This window comes from Ovis aries, chromosome 3 (assembly GCF_016772045.2).
Source record: "Ovis aries strain OAR_USU_Benz2616 breed Rambouillet chromosome 3, ARS-UI_Ramb_v3.0, whole genome shotgun sequence".
NCBI lineage: Eukaryota > Metazoa > Chordata > Mammalia > Artiodactyla > Bovidae > Ovis > Ovis aries.
This window is the reverse complement of record NC_056056.1, coordinates 79,556,340-79,574,375: the sequence shown is the minus strand read 5'-3', so window position 1 is coordinate 79,574,375 and position 18,036 is coordinate 79,556,340. Positions and strand designations below refer to the sequence as shown.

The 18,036-nt window shown below is 42.4% G+C and overlaps 1 protein-coding gene across 1 annotated transcript in view; it reads left to right on the top strand.

Moving 5' to 3' along the window:
• CAMKMT (calmodulin-lysine N-methyltransferase) overlaps nucleotides 1-18,036 on the top strand; it is a 416,752-nt gene that overhangs the window by 392,535 nt on the left and 6,181 nt on the right. The window contains exons 9-10 of the mRNA XM_027966883.3: nucleotides 4,671-4,734; nucleotides 17,528-17,659. Of these exons, the coding sequence (XP_027822684.2) occupies nucleotides 4,671-4,734; nucleotides 17,528-17,659 (196 nt within the window). The remainder of the gene's footprint in view (nucleotides 1-4,670; nucleotides 4,735-17,527; nucleotides 17,660-18,036) is intronic.

The following is an 18,036-nucleotide window of genomic DNA, read 5'->3' as shown; positions in this document are numbered from 1 at the left end:
TAGCTAACCAGTGGTACCGCTTGATCCCATTTACATGAAAACAAGCTCTATTCACAAACCTATTCCAAACCTACATTGTGGTTCAAGTAAAATGCACATGATTACGAGTAGTGATATGTTTATGTTCTTAAATCATTCATATATTCATATATTTACATTCAAACATTCATAAACCTGTAGGCAATGGGGGGAATAACTTATTTCCCAGAAGAGACAGTCTCTTAGTTCACATCTAAATTTAGTAGCTCAACTAGATTATAAAATAAAGAGGCACACTGAACGCTAGTCATTATTTCACCATTCAGCATTTTTGACAATGAAATATAGTTTCATGGTTCAACAGTTCCTAAGTAACTTGTAAAATGTCAACTTTGAAATAAACAGAAAGAAAAAAAATCAAGGTAACGGCCATACGCACAAAAGGATGCTGTTGACAAACATCAAAATATTAGAATATTTAACCACAGGTGTAGAAAAAAAAAAAACCCTCCTATTAAGTTCCTTGGTTGACTTGTTTAATGTTGAATTTAATATAAGTTCCTTTCTGCTGGAATGCAGTCCGCCCCTGTCCTTGCTGAGTTTAGAATAGCGAGTGATTGTTAATTTTAAACCTGCCTTTCCAGACTTCTGTTAAATCACAATGATCTGAGAGTCTGGTAGCAAGATGTTTTTTTTATCCAATGAACAATTTCACTCAGTGTTTGATGGCTTTCCAGTTTATTGTATCTCTGCAAAAATAAAAATGATTCTGTAAATTTGAAGGAAAAAAAAAGGTCCATACATGTGGATTCTCTAAAGGCTGGCAGAGCAAGTCTAAAATGCCACCCTTAGCTGGACGCATGGAGCTCGGTCTGTAGGATGGTGAACCACATCTGCCTGCCTGCAGCCTGAGACTTTGGGAAGAAATGCCAGAAGGTTCATCACCTCACTTGCTCTCTCAGCATTTTTACACCAGCTGTATACAGTGGATCGTTTCTATGTTCTATCCTTTTTACTTTAAATGATGACAAGTTTGGGTTTTGTGAAGAAAAATTGTTTTTCTCAAAATAGGCTCTAGGATTTCTTTGTTTTCTTCCAGATGCTCTGATCATAGATAGTTGAAAATCACGACTCATAGACCTTTCCACCTGAAAAGATCTTTAGCCCTCTCACCTCACACCTGAGGAAACTCAGTCCTGGAGAAGATGGACAGATTGTCAGAGATCTGGCACCTAAGGGGTGGCGCCACACAAGATTAGAATACGGCTGCCCCAGCGGTCAGTTGCTAAAGACTGAGAGAGGCTATTGGGTCTGCTGAAAGTTAAATCGAAAACAGTGAATTGGAGCACATTTCACCTTGAAAATTACACAGAGGTCTTCTTCTCTGAGAATGCTGGCAGAAATGTCTCCTTGTTCTCTGTACTAATTAATTTCCCTATGCCAGGAGATGAAGCTGCTCTGTGCTGTGTAGAAAACCCTGACTGATTCTAAGGGAGGCAATGAAAATGGCCTGGTACCTTCCCTTTGTCGCATAATCTATGATTCAGATCAATGGAACAAAGCAAGCGTTGATTCCACAAGTGAATTATATAGAGGGGTCTGTGTGTGTGTGTGTGTGTGTGTGTGTGTGTGTGTGTGTGTGTGTGTGTTTAATGGCCAAACTAGACTGATTGTCAATGTATTTTGATCAGTAACTGAAGGGAGAGTATCTCCATCCCAATCACTGACCCACTCAACCTTTTTTTAATAGATCCACTTAAGCTACTGCTGTTCTCTGAGCCCATTAGGACTTATTTAAGGGGTGAATTTTCAGGAGATTATATATCACTCCCACTAAAGCACATTGAAATTGCTCATAGGATGTATCCTACAAAGTGTTATAAATTCTGCACCAGAGCTAACTAGAAAGGTGAGCTTGCTTAGAATAAAGACCTATTAAAGAACTATAAGAATTACTTTTGGGAAATTTGACTTGGAGTGATGGAGAAGACAGAATCAGCTTTCAAATAACTGTGTTTTGAATGTGTGCTGTGTGTTAAGCTGCGTTTTCTAGTGAGCTGTGATGTTAATATCTTTTTCACCATTGCCAATAGTGAATAGAAATAGTATTTTATAAGACTATGTTTTTTTATTGAAGTGTAGTTAATTTACAATGTTTTCTTAGTTTCAAGTACACAGCAAAGTGATTCAGGTATCTGGCAGGCTACAGTCCATAGGCGGGCGCAGAGTCCAACATGACTGAAGCAACGAAGCAGCATGTGTATATACATGCATTCTTTTTTCAGATTCTTTTCCATTATAGTTTATTACAGCCCTCTCTGGTGACTAAGATGGTAAAGAATCTGCCTGCAAGGCAGGAGACCTGTGTTCAATCCCTGAGTCAGGAAGATCCCCTGGAGAAGGGAATGGCTACCCACTCCAGTATTCTTGCCTGGAGAATTCTGTGGACAGAGGAGCCTGGCAGGCTGTCTTCATGGGGCTCGCAAAGAGTCAGACACTACTGAGCAGCTAACACTTTCCCTCTTTCATAGGTTATCACAAGATATAGAGTATAATTCCCTGTGCGACACATTAAGTCCTTGTTGTTCACCTATGTTATATATAATAATATGTATATATTAATCCCGAACTCCTAATTTATCTCCCCTTCCCCATATAAGGTTGTATTTTCAGCTCAGCTTTTAAGTTGTTAATTATTTATCTCTAACAGTCTTACCAACTCTTACGATGCACGTGTATAAATTAGGAATGGTCTTACTTAGTGCTATGTATCCCAACTAGCCAGGCCTCCTGTGGACTCAAGTAACTGATAGAGGTATTTAAATAGAATGCTTAATTATTCACATTTAAGGTAGTATTGTTGTTGCTTCCCTGGGCTCAGTGGTAAAGAATATATCTGCCAAGCAGGAGACACGGGTTCAACCCCTGGGTCAGGAAAATCCCCTGGAGAAGGAAATGGCAACCCACTCCAGTATTCTTAACTAGGAAATCTCATGGACATTGGAGCCTGGTGGGCTACAGTCCATGGGGTTGCAAAAGAGTCGGACACAGCTTAGTGACTAAACAACAACAGCAAGACAGTATTACCTCACCAAAGAATAAGGTATAAAGTCCTGAAGAGAACATTTCAAAACACTTAAATACAATTCGATTCCTTTCTTTCTGGTCCTTACTGGTTATAAACCACTAATTAATATGACTAAAAGACAAACTTCTGTAGCATTCAAATTAGACGCATTTTGTGCTCTAAGATTTAAATGCATAGTTTTCTGGAACAGTAAGAAATTTTCCCATATAACAATCAGGTTATCCTGACTGATACATAGGTTTGCATTCTAGAGATGATTTCTAGTTTACCTTAAGAGGATTCTTTTTCCATTGCTCAAAGCAGCATTTTATAGAAGAAACTTCCACTAAGCACGTCATGGTGAATCCCAAGTTCTGTCTTCTTGGAAATATTTCATAAGCCGCTCTCCCCACTCATCTTAAGTGAGAGAATTAGGAGAGAACCTGGTCTGGTGAAACATCCTGCCTAAATGCTGATTCCTCTGCAGCAAGACCAGTGAAGGAGTATGTACAACCAGTTTTAGAGGCATTAAAACTCACCCTACGTAGGCCCCTGCATTTCAAAGACTGTGTTGATCTGCTAGTAAAGTGAAAAGTGAAAGCGATTGTCTCTCAGTCATGTCTGACTCTTTGCAACCCCATGGACTGTAGCCTGCCAGGCTCCTCTGTCCATGGAATTCTCCAGGCAAAGATACTGGAGTGGCTTGCCATTCCCTTCTCCAGGGGATCTTCCCAAACCAGGGATTGAACCCAGGTCTCCCAGATTGCAGGCGGATTCTATACTGTCTGAGCCACCACAGAAAACCAAAATATGAAGATGGAGGTACTGGGGATTGAACCCAGGGTCTCATGCATGCTAAGCCTGTTCTCAGCCACTGAGCCATACCCCCAGGCCTGCCAGTAAGGGAGTAAGTGAACTATTCACTGAGCACCTTCTCTGTGTGTAAGCTGGGCCAGAGATAGTGATACAGAAGTGAATACAGACTGGAAGCTCCTTGAGGATGGGAATTTTGTCTTATTCACAGCTTATCTCCATGGCCTGAAGCAGCTCCTAGTATATAGCAAGTTATCGACAAATATTGAATCCAGAATTGCCACGGTCTTTGGGACACATTGCCTAACCCTGGTCTTTGTTTATTCCTAACTCACTGGTTGGAACTAACCTTTAGGGACTGGTGCTGTTACTAGTCACTAAAAACCATCCTTACCTGAGGTCTTTTCTGTGGTCAGTGTGTAATAGGACCAGTGGTTTGATTTTGAAGGATGGCCTCGCAGCACCTCCGATGGGCAAAGGACCCGTGTTTGCAGAGACAAGTGTTGGGAGAGCTTCGTCTCCACCAGATGACTCCCTCAAACAGCAGCTTAGAAAACTACCCATTGCACACTAGCACATGGTCCAGTCGTGTGTGAATTGTGGCCCATCACGTGATGGCTTGGCTTTGATTGGATAACCCTGCCACAGTATCTTTTGTATTATTTGTATTCTAGTGAGATACTTGAATGGAAGGAAACAATTTCTGTCTTTTAGTGTTGAGTAAACATATGTAATTAGCCTTGATCTCCACTAATATCATTAGACTTGAAAACCCAGTTTAATCTGGATTCTGCTCTCTTCTCAATGTCAGCCTGTTTCTGGACCAGTACAGAGCCAGCCTTGTTGATGCAATAAAGAGATTACTCCAGCCCAGGGTAAGTATGTTTCTATTTTCTCCTGAACACTGGCTTCAGAATAATTAGTCTGTGCACAAAGATGGAAAGAGTAATGGAATGGCAGGATTAATGTCATGTAATACTTTAATACTTATTATGTCCAACTTCAATTGAGTCTTCTGATCTATCAGATTCTTTCCTAATCATAACTAGGGAACTTCTTACCCTTGGCCTTCTGATAAGGAACACAGTGGGTAGTAAAATAAATGAAACCGCTTCAAAGATAGTGTGAGATTATTTTTATCAAAGAATTTCTTGAGTCTTTTCCTTTGATAACAATATCTTCATATTAAAGTAGAGTATGATATTGAAAGTTTTCTGTTGACTTCTGTCATTTAAAATCCCTTCAATGGTAACCTTTGTCATTGGGTATTTATTTATTGCAAAAGAATATTTTTTTTCTTTTTATTTCTGTTTCTATTAAAGAAAGGGACTTCAGATGAATCTATTAAAAGTTCTTTGCTTTAAAAGGAAACCATTATTTACATATTATAAACATTAGGTCACAATGAAGCCAAGCATGGCATAAAATATTGTGCACATTTTTACATTTATATATCCATTTATGCCTGTGAGTAAATTACAGAGTTTGTATCCACTCTTATTTTGCTGGGCTGTTATACTAAGCTAGGAGGTCCTGCAGGCTAAACGGAGAGTTAATATACATCCATTTAAAGAAAGAAAACAAGTTTAAAGCTCATACATTAAAAAAAAAATCTTATAAGTATGTAAGACTCTTGCTGTGCCATAGGAATTTAGAATAGGTTAACAGTGTTAATGTAGCCTAAGACAGAAACTCAACATTTATCTGAGAAAAGACTATAGTGTGTGTGTGTGTATGTGTGAAGTATTTTCTAAAGTTTTGTCTTTTCTTTTAAAAAAGAAGGTTTGCTCCAGTCTTCTGACCTCAGTGAGACTTATCGGCTACTACCTTTCAATCTTTCTCTTATATCTTTTCTACATTGAAGATTCCCAGAGCAATTTGATAATCATCCTTTGCCCTACACTGTGCTTTTTATTTTGTTATCTCTATATAGCTCAGAAACTTTAACTAGGCCTCTCAGAGGAGTAACCACAGCTTTGTAAGTGGTAATCAATTAAATTAAATTGGCTTCTCAATTCCCCCTGTGAGGTGGGGAGCAGCTCTAGAGGCAAGGAAGGGGCACACTCCAAGCCGTTGATGACAGCTGTTGTGGTTGAGTGAGCAGCCCAAGTTGAGGGCAGAAGAAGGAATTGGGGGCCTCTTCATCTCCCTGTTAGCCTTGGGTGATTCTCATGAGCATTTGCAAGATCAGGATTTTCAGAAAGGATCCCAAGATTCTTGGATATAAGGCTTCTGGGAACATCTATCATGCAAAAACACAATGCTTTCAAAGACTCCTGGATCTCACAATGCACAGTACTTCACTCATCACCAACACTTCCTTCAGAGCCTATTTGTGACAAATAATCCATTTTGCTGGATTTCCAAATGGGAAAAGGAGTACATCAAGGCTGTATATTGTCACCCTGCTTATTTAACTTCTATGCAGAGTACATCATGGGAAACGCTGGGCTGGAAGAAGCACAAGCTGGAATCAAGATTGCCAGGAGAAATATCAATAACCTCAGATATGCAGATGATACCACCCTTATGGCAGAAAGTGAAGAGGAACTAAAGAGCCTCTTGATGAAAGTGAAAGAGGAGAGTGAAAAAGTTGGCTTAAAGCTCAACATTCAGAAAACGAAGATCATGGCATCTGGTCCCATCACTTCATGACAAATAAATGGGGAAACAGTGTCAGACTTTATTTTTCTGGGCTCCAAAATCACTGCAGATGGTGATTGCAGCCATGAAAGTAAAAGACACTTACTCCTTGGAAGGAAAGTTATGACCAACGTAGACAGCATTTTAAAAAGCAGAGACGTTACTTTGTCAACAAAGGTCTGTCTAGTCAAGGCTATGTTTTTTCAAGTGGTCATGTATGGATGTGAGAGTTGGACTATAAAGAAAGCTAAAAGTGAAAGTGAGGTTGCTCAGTCATGTTCGACTCTTTGTGACCCCGTGGACTGTAGCCCACTAGGCTCCTCCATCCATGGTATTCTCCAGGCAAGAGTACTGGAGTGGGTTGCCATTTCCTTCTGACCCAGGGATCGAACCCAGGCCTCCCATATTCCAGGAAGATGCTTTAACTTCTGAGCCACCAGGGAATTGATGCTTTTGAACTGTGGTTTTTGAGAAGACTCTTGAGAGTCCCTTGGACTGCAGGGAGATTCAACCAGTCCATCCTAAAGGAAATCAGTCCTGGGTGTTCATTGGAAGGACTGATGTTGAAGCTGAAACACAAATATTTTGGCCACCTGATGTGAAGAGCTGATTCATTTGAAAAGATCCTGATGTTGGGAAAGATTGAGGGCAGGAGGAGAAGGAGAGGACAGAGGATGAGATGGTTAGATGGCATCACCAACTCAATGGACATGAGTTTGGGTGGACGCCGGAAGTTGGTGATGGACAGGGAGGCCTGGTGTGCTGCGGTTCATGGGGTCACAAAGAGTCAGACACGACTGAGCGACTGAACTGAACTGAACTGAACTCCATTTTGTAGCACATCTGCCTGGTTTACGTAGAAAGTGAAAGTGAAGTCGCTCACTCATGTCCAGTTGTTTGCAACCCCATGGACTGTAGCCTACCAGGCTTCTCCATCCATGGAATTTTCCAAGCAAGAGTACTGGAGTGGGTTGCCATTTCCTTTTCCAGAGAATCTTCCTGACCCAGGGATTGAACCCAGGTCTCCCGCATTGCAGGCAGACGCTTTCCCATCTGAGCCACCAGGGAAGCTCTGCAGAAGAAGGAATTGCATAGTTTACATAGGAGTCATACGTTTACGTAGGATCTATTATAAATCATCCACGTGATTTATTGTAAATCATTCACATGATTAACAATAGAAAACTGCCCAAGCTATGAATAGACCTAAATGGAGGTTGAACTGGAGCATCTAGTAGCTCTCCTGTACCCTCTATTAAACTCTGAATGATGCTCCTCCTTGTCTGAAGTATGGCTCCACGCAGCAGCCTCCTCAGAGGACAGCAGCACTCCTGCTGAAGCAGATGCTCACCGTTAACTGGGAGGATAAGACCCAGCCCTAGAGTGGATGGTGCTTACTTATGCTCTGTGTAGAGCTGGGGAAGCCAAATCAAAGGGGCCTGCATCATGGACTTCCGGAGTGGCTCAGTGGTAAAGAATCCGCTTGCCAGTGCAGGAGACATGGGTTTGATCCCTGGCCCATGAAGATCCTATGTGCCACAGAGAAACTAAGTCCACATGCCACAACTATTGAGCCTGTGCTCTAGAGCCCAGGAGCTGCAGGTACTGAAGCCTAAGCACACTAGAACCCATGCTCCGCAACAGGAGAAGCCACCACAATGAGAAACCAGTGCATTGCAACTGGAGAGCAGCCCCCAATCTCCGCAACTAGAGAAAAACCCACGCAGCAACAAAGACCCAGCACAGCCCAAAACATAAATATGTAAACAAATAAATATTCTTAAACATTTAAATTAAAACAAAAACAAAGGGGCCCACATCAAAATGCAGCATAAGAAATGAGAGGAGGGGCCCTCACTTAGGCCCCTCCTGTCCTGCAACACTGCTTGGACTGACAAGTTTCCAGCCTAAGAGGTCAGGAGTCCACCATAAGGAGTCCACCAGTCATGGACGGTACATGGACATACTGAAGTTCCCACCCAGGAATCTCACTCCACTGAGAGGTGTGGGGCGGCAGGCCCTTTGCACTCCTGGGAACCTTACCCAGATGGACCCAGAAAGGGCTACAAGGACTCAGCAGGGAACCGCAGCAGCTCTGTCTCCCGTGCCAGGGGGCTGGAAGGGTGCCGAGAACATGGGGGCACCTGGAGGAAAACTGCTCTTCTCCTTGCCTCTTCAGGGCTGCTGTCCTACTTCCAAAGGATGTCCCCCCGCCCCTCGCTGAGTGTGTGTGTCGTGGACATCACAGTCCAAGACCAAGATAACATTAAAGGCTTTATCCCATGACAATTAGAGCTGCTTTTAATGGTTTCTGGAGCCTAGTCCACTCCTCCATGGTTTTGTGGCCCAGAGGCTGAAGGTACTGTAAGAGGCCCACAGAGAAACAAATTGGGCAGCTGCACTGGTGGGCCCTGAGCTCTTAGTAATTGAAGGGCTCAGCAAACTCAGTGGAGATGAAACAAGTCCTCAAGGTGCTCAGCCAAAGCTGCACTTTGGCCAAACACTTTGAATTCATAGGTGGGCCCCAGTTTCCAAGGGTAAAATATCAATAGATAGACCCAGAAATGTCTGTGTACAAAACCCAAGTTGTTCTTACTATTGAGCCACTTACTAGATTCATCTCTCAGAGCCTCAGTTTCTCATCTGTAAAATGAGGAGGAAACAAGTCAATGCATTGGAAGCTTTAGCACATAACTGACTCTGAATGAGTATGTGTTCAGTCTTGTTGCCTTGAAGAACTAGAGGGACTTCCCAGCCATGATGGGTATAGAATACACAGGGCTGTTTTCAAAAACTGTCCTCAGAGAAATGCTTGGCAGAACAGGAAAATTTTTTTTTTCTTGAACTTGGACTTGGATGATGTCTACACATAACTAGGCCTGCCGCATCTCCCTGCACCCATGTCCTACTTGCCTGCTGCAGGCTCTGCAGAAGGTCCGGAGGATTGTCTACCTGGATGAAGATGACACTTTTTACTACAAGCACCCCCATCAAGTGAGGGGAGAGAAATTCCTACTAGACAGCCAGGATGAAACCATTGTAACATGGAGATTCAAGTGTCAACCTGTGTGAAGAAATGGATTCTCCCATTATTGGGGAATGTGATTCCTTGAGTACTAGCTAAGGCAAATCTGCTGTCTGGAGTCAAAGGATCAGAAGCAAAGAAAGTAGGTGGAGGGGAGGAGTTTCCCTGCTTTTCAGTTTTTATAACTGGGGTCATAAATGAGGGGGTACAGGCCCCCAGAGAGAGCTTAGCCACCAGAATGGCTTGACCTGGCTTGACCCAGGAGCAGTATCAAATCACAGAGCTAAGCCTGGATCCTTGGGCAGACAGGCACCTATGCCTGGAAAGTCATTACAGGAAGCCCCAAATATCAGCAAGAAATGATCATTGCTTGCTCTAGATGGAAACTTTCTTCTGTTTACTGGTTGAGAGAACCTGTAAAAACATCTGACCCCTGCCAGAATGTTACAGGAACTCTCTAGCAGACTTAAAAGATGACAAGAAAAGATTTTAAAAAGAAATGACAGTGTTAGACAATCAGTCATGTCCGATTCTTTGCAACTCCATGGACTCCTCTGTCCATGGAATTCTCCAGGCAAGAATACTGGAGTGACCTGCCATTCCCTTCTCCAGGGGATCTCCTCAACCCAGGGATCAAACCCAGGTCTTCTGCATAATAGGTGGATTCTTTAGTATCTCAGCCACCAGGGAATCAGCAAATGTTACTCATTCCAAGAAGCAACAAGTATCTTTCCTCCCCTACCTCTTTCCCTCTGGTGAGAGGCTTCTTGTCACTAATGAGTCATAGCTGAGCTCCTATTACTGTGTTCCTTAAAGACCATCAGCCATGTCTGATATCACAGGACCCAGATGTAATTTAAAATACAGCCACAGCAGCCTACAAGTTGAACTTTGGTCCAGAAGTGACAACAAACAAGTGACACCTACTGATATTCCTGTGAAATGGCTTTGAGGGCAGGGAGGGAAGCAAGCCAGTTGGACAGTGTGAATTTACTCAGCACCATGAGGAGATGGATGGGGATGCAGTATGGACAGATCTCCAGCTTATTATCACTGCTCACCATTGTCAAGAATTCAAAAATATCCTCTGAAACTCATTTAACCTTCTTTAGAAGCTGGCCCTAAGTAACTGCCAAATTCCTAGAGTCCTGACTACATGACTGACTTCATTTACATGAAGTAAATCATGAACTCTCATTTTAGAAAAGCAGTTTCTTTTTTTTGTTTGTTTCCTGTTCTGGGTCTTAGTTACAACCTATGGGATCTTTTAGCTAGGGCCTACGGGATCTAGTTCCCTGACCAGGGACTGAACCTGGGCCCTCTACATTGGGAGCACAGAGCCCACTGGACCACCAGGGAAGTCCTAAGCAGTTTCTTTTTACTGACATATTTTACCATCTTTTTTTTTTTTATCTAGCATCTCTGCAACCCTCTGTATAAACCTCTGTTTTTGCTTATCTCAGGGAAATGCCTTGTGAGTGTGGGTTCAATGGCATGAACTGAGATGGTGCTGTAAGACCTTTGGGTTCCTGTCTGTTTGCTGGGTCAGAGGCCCAACAAAGCTTCCCCTGTCTTTGATGAGAAGCTGTGTTCAGCCAAACCTGGCTCTTCCAGTTGTAGGAGCAAAGAATCCCCAGACGATTTTTAAGACCCTGAATTCAGGGGCCTATCCCTTAGTTCTTTTTGGAAGCCCACCCAGGTGTTTATCGAGCATGTCCAGTGCTGAGTCTCTGCCCCTGAGGAATTTAGAATGTGGTCATGGAGACCTGGCGCACATAGCTGGACCTACGGTGGACAGTGCAAAATGGCTTATAACAGCCCAGCGCTCAATCATGTAGAGCCTGGTGCTGTTTTTTGTTTGTTGTGTGAATCTTTCTAATTGACACCTTCCATAGAATGTGAGATCTTTAAAGAACTGAACTCTGTCTTGAGTCAACAAACCTTTGTTGAGCAACTGCTCTCTGCCTAGCACTGTGCTGGGACTATGGGGTGTGAATAAGAATAACCAGCACTATAAAGAATCTCACTGTATAGCAGGGAAGATTAATGCACAACTCCTAGGAATTGCAGTGCAGTAGTCTAGGTACTGGAATGCAGCACAAAAATAACTAATTGCCTGAGGAAGAGTTCCTTAGAGGCAGGAATATTGACTTTGGTTGAATAGGAAGAAGGCCATTCTGAGCCTCAGTAGAAGGGGACTAGAAAGTAGCAGCCCTGGTGGAAAGAACAGAACTCAGGTGGGGAGAACGAAATAGCATGTTGAGTTTGCAGGAGTTTGCTCTGGTTGGAGTTTAGGAGTGTCTGTTATACTGGGGGAGGGGCGGGAGATGAGTTAGTTTGGGTACCACTTTAAGAAAGGCTGAGAACATGATGTTGGAGAGACTAGACTTTATGGGTAATAGCCATCGAAAGTTTTTGAGCAGTGATATAGTTGGATGTGGGTCCAAGAAAGATCACTCTGGCCAGCATAAAAGCTGGTTTTGAAATAAGAAAGAGCTTGAAGCAGCAAGGCTCTTCATGGGTCCACCGTGAACCAACTTCTACCTAAAACTGTACAGTTAGGAGCCAGTGAAGACTTAAAGGTGGAGAAGAGGGAACTGGATGGGTGTTCACTGAGAGGTTCACTCAGCAAACATTTCTGGAGTGCTCCTTGGGGATAAAATAAGATACAACAGTTTTAAAAGGCAACATCACGATTTCCTGATTTCCAATTTCATTTTGAAGGTGAAGGGTATGGAAGTATTTGGTACTTAATAGGTACTCAGCTGTGTGTGTGAGAGAGAGAAAGAAAGAGAAAGATGGATGAATAGCGCCCTGGGAAGGGTAGAGGTTTAGGCCAACGTCTGTTGAATTCCATTTTAGACAGAATGGGTTAAAGATACTTTCAGAACATCCCCAAGGAGGGCTCTAGTAGGCACCTGAAAATCCAGGTATGTGAACTGGACAGTGATGACTGCTGCAGTTATGTACTTGGGAGTTTTTAATGCGTAAGTGATAGTGGAAGTTGTGGACTTCAGGACAATTGTCTGGAGCTGTATAAAACATAAAGAAACAGTAGACAGAGTCCTGGGGACTACTGACAATGAAAGGGCGGATGATAAAAAGAAGCCAGGGTCGGGGACTGACTGACTGAGAGAAATGTAGGGGAGGAAGCAGGCGAAGGCAGCATCTCAGAAACCAGATGAAGACATGGCTAGAAAATAAACATAAGCCTACACATGCAACCGATAGTTAATAGTGGATCGCCTGGAAATGGAAAAGCATAGCCTGTTCCTTGCAAAATAAGTCTGAAGAAGACATGTTTTCCAGAAGTGCACATCCTTTACTCTATGAATATAGATTGGTCTCGCAGAATAACAACAGCTGAGCTTACAGTGTATTGTCATCCTGCTTATTTAACTTCCATGCAGAGTATATCATGAGAAACGCTGGGCTGGAAGAAGCACAAGCTGGAATCAAGACTGCCGGGAGAAATATCAGTCACCTCAGATATGCAGATGACACCACCCTTATGGCAGAAAGGGAAGAGGAACTAAAAAGCCTCTTGTTGAAAGTGAAAGAGGAGAGTGAAAAAGTTGGCTTAAAGCTCAACATTCAGAAAACGATCATGGCATCTGGTCCCATCACTTCATGGGAAATAGATGGGGAAACAGTGGAAACAGTGTCAGACTTTATTTGGGGGGGCTCCAAAATCACTGCAGATGGTGATTGCAGCCATGAAATTAAAAGACGCTTACTCCTTGGAAGGAAAGTTATGACCAACCTAGACAGCATATGCAAAAGCAGAGACATTACTTTGCCGACTAAGGTCCATCTGGTCAAGGCTATGGTTTTTCCAGTGGTCATGTATGGATGTGAGAGTTGGACTGTGAAGAAAGCTGAGCGCTGAAGAATTGATGCTTTTGAACTGTGGTGTTGGAGAAGACTCTTGAGGGTCCCTTGGATTGCAAGGAGATCCAACCAGTCCATTCTGAAAGAGATCGGCCCTGGGATTTCTTGGAAGGAATGATGCTAAAGCTGAAGCTCCAGTACTTTGGCCACCTCATGCGAAGAGCTGACTCTTTGGGAAAGACTCTGATGCTGGGAGGGATTGGGGGCAGGAGGAGAAGGGGACGACCCAGGATGAGATGGCTGGATGGCATCACGGACTCGATGGCCGTGAGTCTGAGTGAACTCCGGGAGTTGGTGATAGACAGGGAGGCCTGGCGTGCTGTGATTCGTGGGGTCGCAAAGAGTCGGACACGACTGAGCGACTGAACTGAGCTTACAGTGTAAACAAGATCTTTGTTGTTTTGTGGAACTCCTCTCCAGGGATAAATGAATTCTCTCAAATTTCTGTGCATCAGTCTAAATTTTACATTCAATTGAGTGTTCAATCAGAGTTTAAAATGATTCTGTGACTGTGAATGCTTAGAAAGTTGTGCTTTGGTAAATTGAAAATAATTTTTCTAAAGTAATGGGCTAATTTGAAATCTATGTTCTTTTTCTTGGTTTGATTTTTGGAGCCTAAATCGTGAGGCATATTCCACTGACTGTAACAAAGTGTCCTGCTGCACTGGGGATATGGTAGGGGGCGGGCTTCTGAAACCATTCATTATTGGGGAGAGGCTGGCACTCAGTAGGGCAAACAGTGGATGCTATTGAATGAATGGATGATGTCCTATTGTCCCTCCTAAATATTAATCCACATCTCAAAGGTGTCTGCATTCAACGAAATGAAAAAGAAAACATTTTGAAACTCAGAACTGAGTAATTAGAGATTAAAACTACTGCTTGCTCTTTCTCTTTCTTGTGCGGACAATATTGTGCACAGAAAGCTGCCCTCTGAAATCCCATTAGAGCCACTGACTCTGTAAAAGCTTCTTGGAGAAAATCTTTTCTAAAGAATGAACGTTAGAATGTGGCCTTCGAATTCCCAGAGACTTGTATTTTTCAGATTATTCAACGTCTGGATTTAGTTTATTCTTTCAACAAATATTGATCGTCTCTTCTGTGCTAGGCACTGAGAAAATATAGTGAATAAAACATTAGAAGATCCCATTTTCCTGGAGTATACATTCTAGCCAGAGGAGAAAGGCAATAACAAATAAGGATGTGATGTGTGTCAGTAGTGATGAGGGCTAAGGATACAACTAGAGCAGTGAGAGGGGGTGGGGAGGGTGGCTGTTTTAGGTGCGGTGGGTATGGAAGGACAGGTAGGCTGAGACACAAGCTCAGTTGCAATCCCCTTACAGCTCACCCCAACCAGCAGAGGGCTGGGGTGAGGGCAGAGGTGTGTTTTGTGAATGCAAACATCAACCCAACCACAACCCCTTAGTCTTAAACATTATGATACATAATTTAGATAACAGCTGTCAAAAACCAACTCTTTGATTATAATGGTAAGACAATTTTTGCAGGTGACTTTAAAATAAAACCACTTCCATTATTCAAAAATCCAGAATGACAATCAGCTCTTAGAAAGGACTAAAATGACCTACTAGTGCTCCTTCTTTTTTTCCCCCCCTATGGAGACTTTTGCTCCCCTGCTGAGACCATGTATAATATCTAGTTTCACATCAAAATGAATTTTTGCTGCTAAGTTTGAAAACCGCCTGAAAATAGCAATTAATATTGGAAAAGCTGACAGAACCTTAAGTGTAGTGGCATGATTGGTAGTGCTATAATTATGTGACTGAGTGTATACATGTCTATGTAAACACAGTATGAAAACACTCTTGATGTCCAGGACAGTGGATCAGTGCATTTTCTTGAAGCTAAATGAGGGGAAAAGAGAAGGAGAGGAAGTTGGTAGAATCTTTATAGATCTATATATGTAGATGCTCCTAGTCTTTCTTACATCTATATATGTGGGGCCCTAAATGGGAAACCTTAAAAAGAAGGGCTAGCTTTGTGGTTTAGAGCTAAGATGGTGCCTGGCGGAAGAGATGAGGGCTCGGCTTAAGTTGTTTGTCAAAATTTTTGATTGGCTCTCTTGATTTCCGTGCACTGGACACTGCGTGATCACCATAGACCCCTGTCATGATGTAAGCACGTGGTAATCTGACCTTTAACTTGATTGGTAGAACTATGGAAAGTCCCTCGCAAAACCCCCCTGCTTGCCTATATAAACCAGGAGCTTACTACAATAAAGCAGAACTGCTTAGACAGAATTGCTGTCGTGTCTGATTGCCTCTCGCTCGCCAGAGGGGCTGGGTTGGCAGACAGCGGCTCACTTTTCTTCGGGACCCCTCAGCTCTGCTGAGGGAAGTTCCACTGCCTCTCTCTTTCTGCAGAGTGCCCCCCGCATATATAAACTTGTTTCTGAAATTATTTTCACACTCATTGCCTCATTTGATCCTCACAACTTGCTGGGGGTGGGGGGAGGCAAGGGAGGTTTTATTCTTCCCATTTAATGGATGTGAAAACTCAGTCAGTTAGGATAACTTGAGTTTCTTATCTGAAAAATGAGGAGACTGGACTCATGCCATCTCCAAGGTGTCTCCTAGTTTAATAGTTCTATGACTTTTTTTCCTGATTTTCCTAAGGTGACACTGCTGTCTAATGGTAGAGATCCCCTTTTAAGTCCAAACCCCTTTCTGCCACACATTTTATCCTTATATTCTTCAAAGCCTTTACAGCATGTTTAATCATCTGTAAAATGTAATGTCTACTGCACAAGGTTGTTGAGAAAATTGTTGAGGGGATTAGAGGGAAGGCTTGTGAAGCACCTAGCAAAGTGGCCGCTTGTATTATTATTGCCATCACTGTGACTAATAAGAAGGGAGTGTTGTATCATGGAAAGAGCGTTGGCATTGGGAGTCAGGTCAGTTCCTAGTCGTTTTCTGATGTGTCATCTTGGACAATGAGCTAACCTTTCTGAGCATCCTATAGAGGGGAGCTGAAAATCCCTATCTTGATGGGTCATTTGAAGACTAAAGGAGAGGATGTACGTAGAGCACCAGTCCCAGTGTCTGCCATGTCCCTGATGCTCAATAGACAGTTGGCAGGTATGAATGATAAACCAACTTTCAAAAGAAACTGGGATATATTTTCATAATTCTCTCAAAACCCAAAGTGGTATTTCATAGAGGTAACGTATAATCTTGAAATTAACAGAGGCATACAGTCATCTTTTAAACAAATAAAAGGAAGAAGAAGATTCTGAAGTTTAGTCATTCTGTGCACATCTCAAAGGGAGAAGAAAAATTCACGTGCAGCCAGTAGTTAGTAAATGTTCATTGTGGAGTTTCAGGTCTTCTGAAATCTGGTATATATTTTGATCAAGTCTTTCCAGGCTCCCCGCTACAACAATCAGATAGGGTTATGCAGTTTACTTAGAAAAGCTTGCTTGCCCTCATTGTACCACTTTCTTTGAAAAGTAACCACTTGAATAACTGTGAGGAACTGCTTTGCCGTAATGATGACCCTTATGAGGGATCCAGGAGAGCTGGAAATCAAGATCCTATAGTTCTGTCTCTGGCAGTATGGTCATGGAAAAGGCTGGTGGCAGAACTGAAGTGGATTGTGGTTACTCGTCTCTGTGGAGGATTTCTCGGTATTGAATTTCCAGGGCACAATAAACTAACATTTACAGGCATCTGTGGCCACATGCTCTGGAGCTGAGTTGTGGATGTGTTGGCAGCTGCTAAGGAGTTGCAAGGTGGGTAGCACTGCCCTGGACCTGTTATTCTAAAATCTAGTTGATGATTTAAACCACTGGACCCAAGAGAGGTATGTATTGTACAAAAAACCAATGTTGAGTCCCATATTATTTATTACATGCATTGTTTGAAGGTGATAAAACATAGCACTGGACATTTAAATATGACATTTTTCTCTTATTTGATGTATATCTATCCTGGAAATTAGTCTCACTGTGTCTGCCCATCCTTTGTGGGTATCTCAAGACAACTGAGTTTTCTACCTGAGAGCTGTACACTAAATGCTTTGACCAATGTCTGTTATGTTTGGTTGCCTTCCAGTTTTAAAATGTGTGAATTTCCTTTTTAATGTTCTAGGGGAAAGCAATGGTATTCGCCCCACGCCGAGGGAATACTTTAAACCAGTTTTGCAATCTAGCTGAAAAAGCTGGTTTCTCTGTCCAAAGACATGAAAATTATGATGAACACATTTCAAACTTCCACTCCAAGGTTAGTTTTCTGCTTGTGTTAGATAACACTTTAATCCGCATTGCATTTTGAAGAGATCATGGTCTTTTTGGCAGGTAACCTAAATATTTGATTAAAGGACTCCTTAGGTGTGCTGCTTCTGAACAGCTATTTGTATCTGGTTATTTTGTGTGGCAAAGCCATCTTTTATCTTTGCATGTCTAGAAGGATTTTACAGAAACCATTCCTGTTTACTCCTTTCTCTGAAACTAACTAATCTCTTCATTCATAATAGACTGATTTGTAGGATGCAGGGGAGGTGGCATAGAATGAATGATAAACAAGCATTTATATTTTAATGAAAAAACCTTCAGCTTTTAAGTAGGTTAAATGCTTAGCTGCAACTGAAATAAATGGAA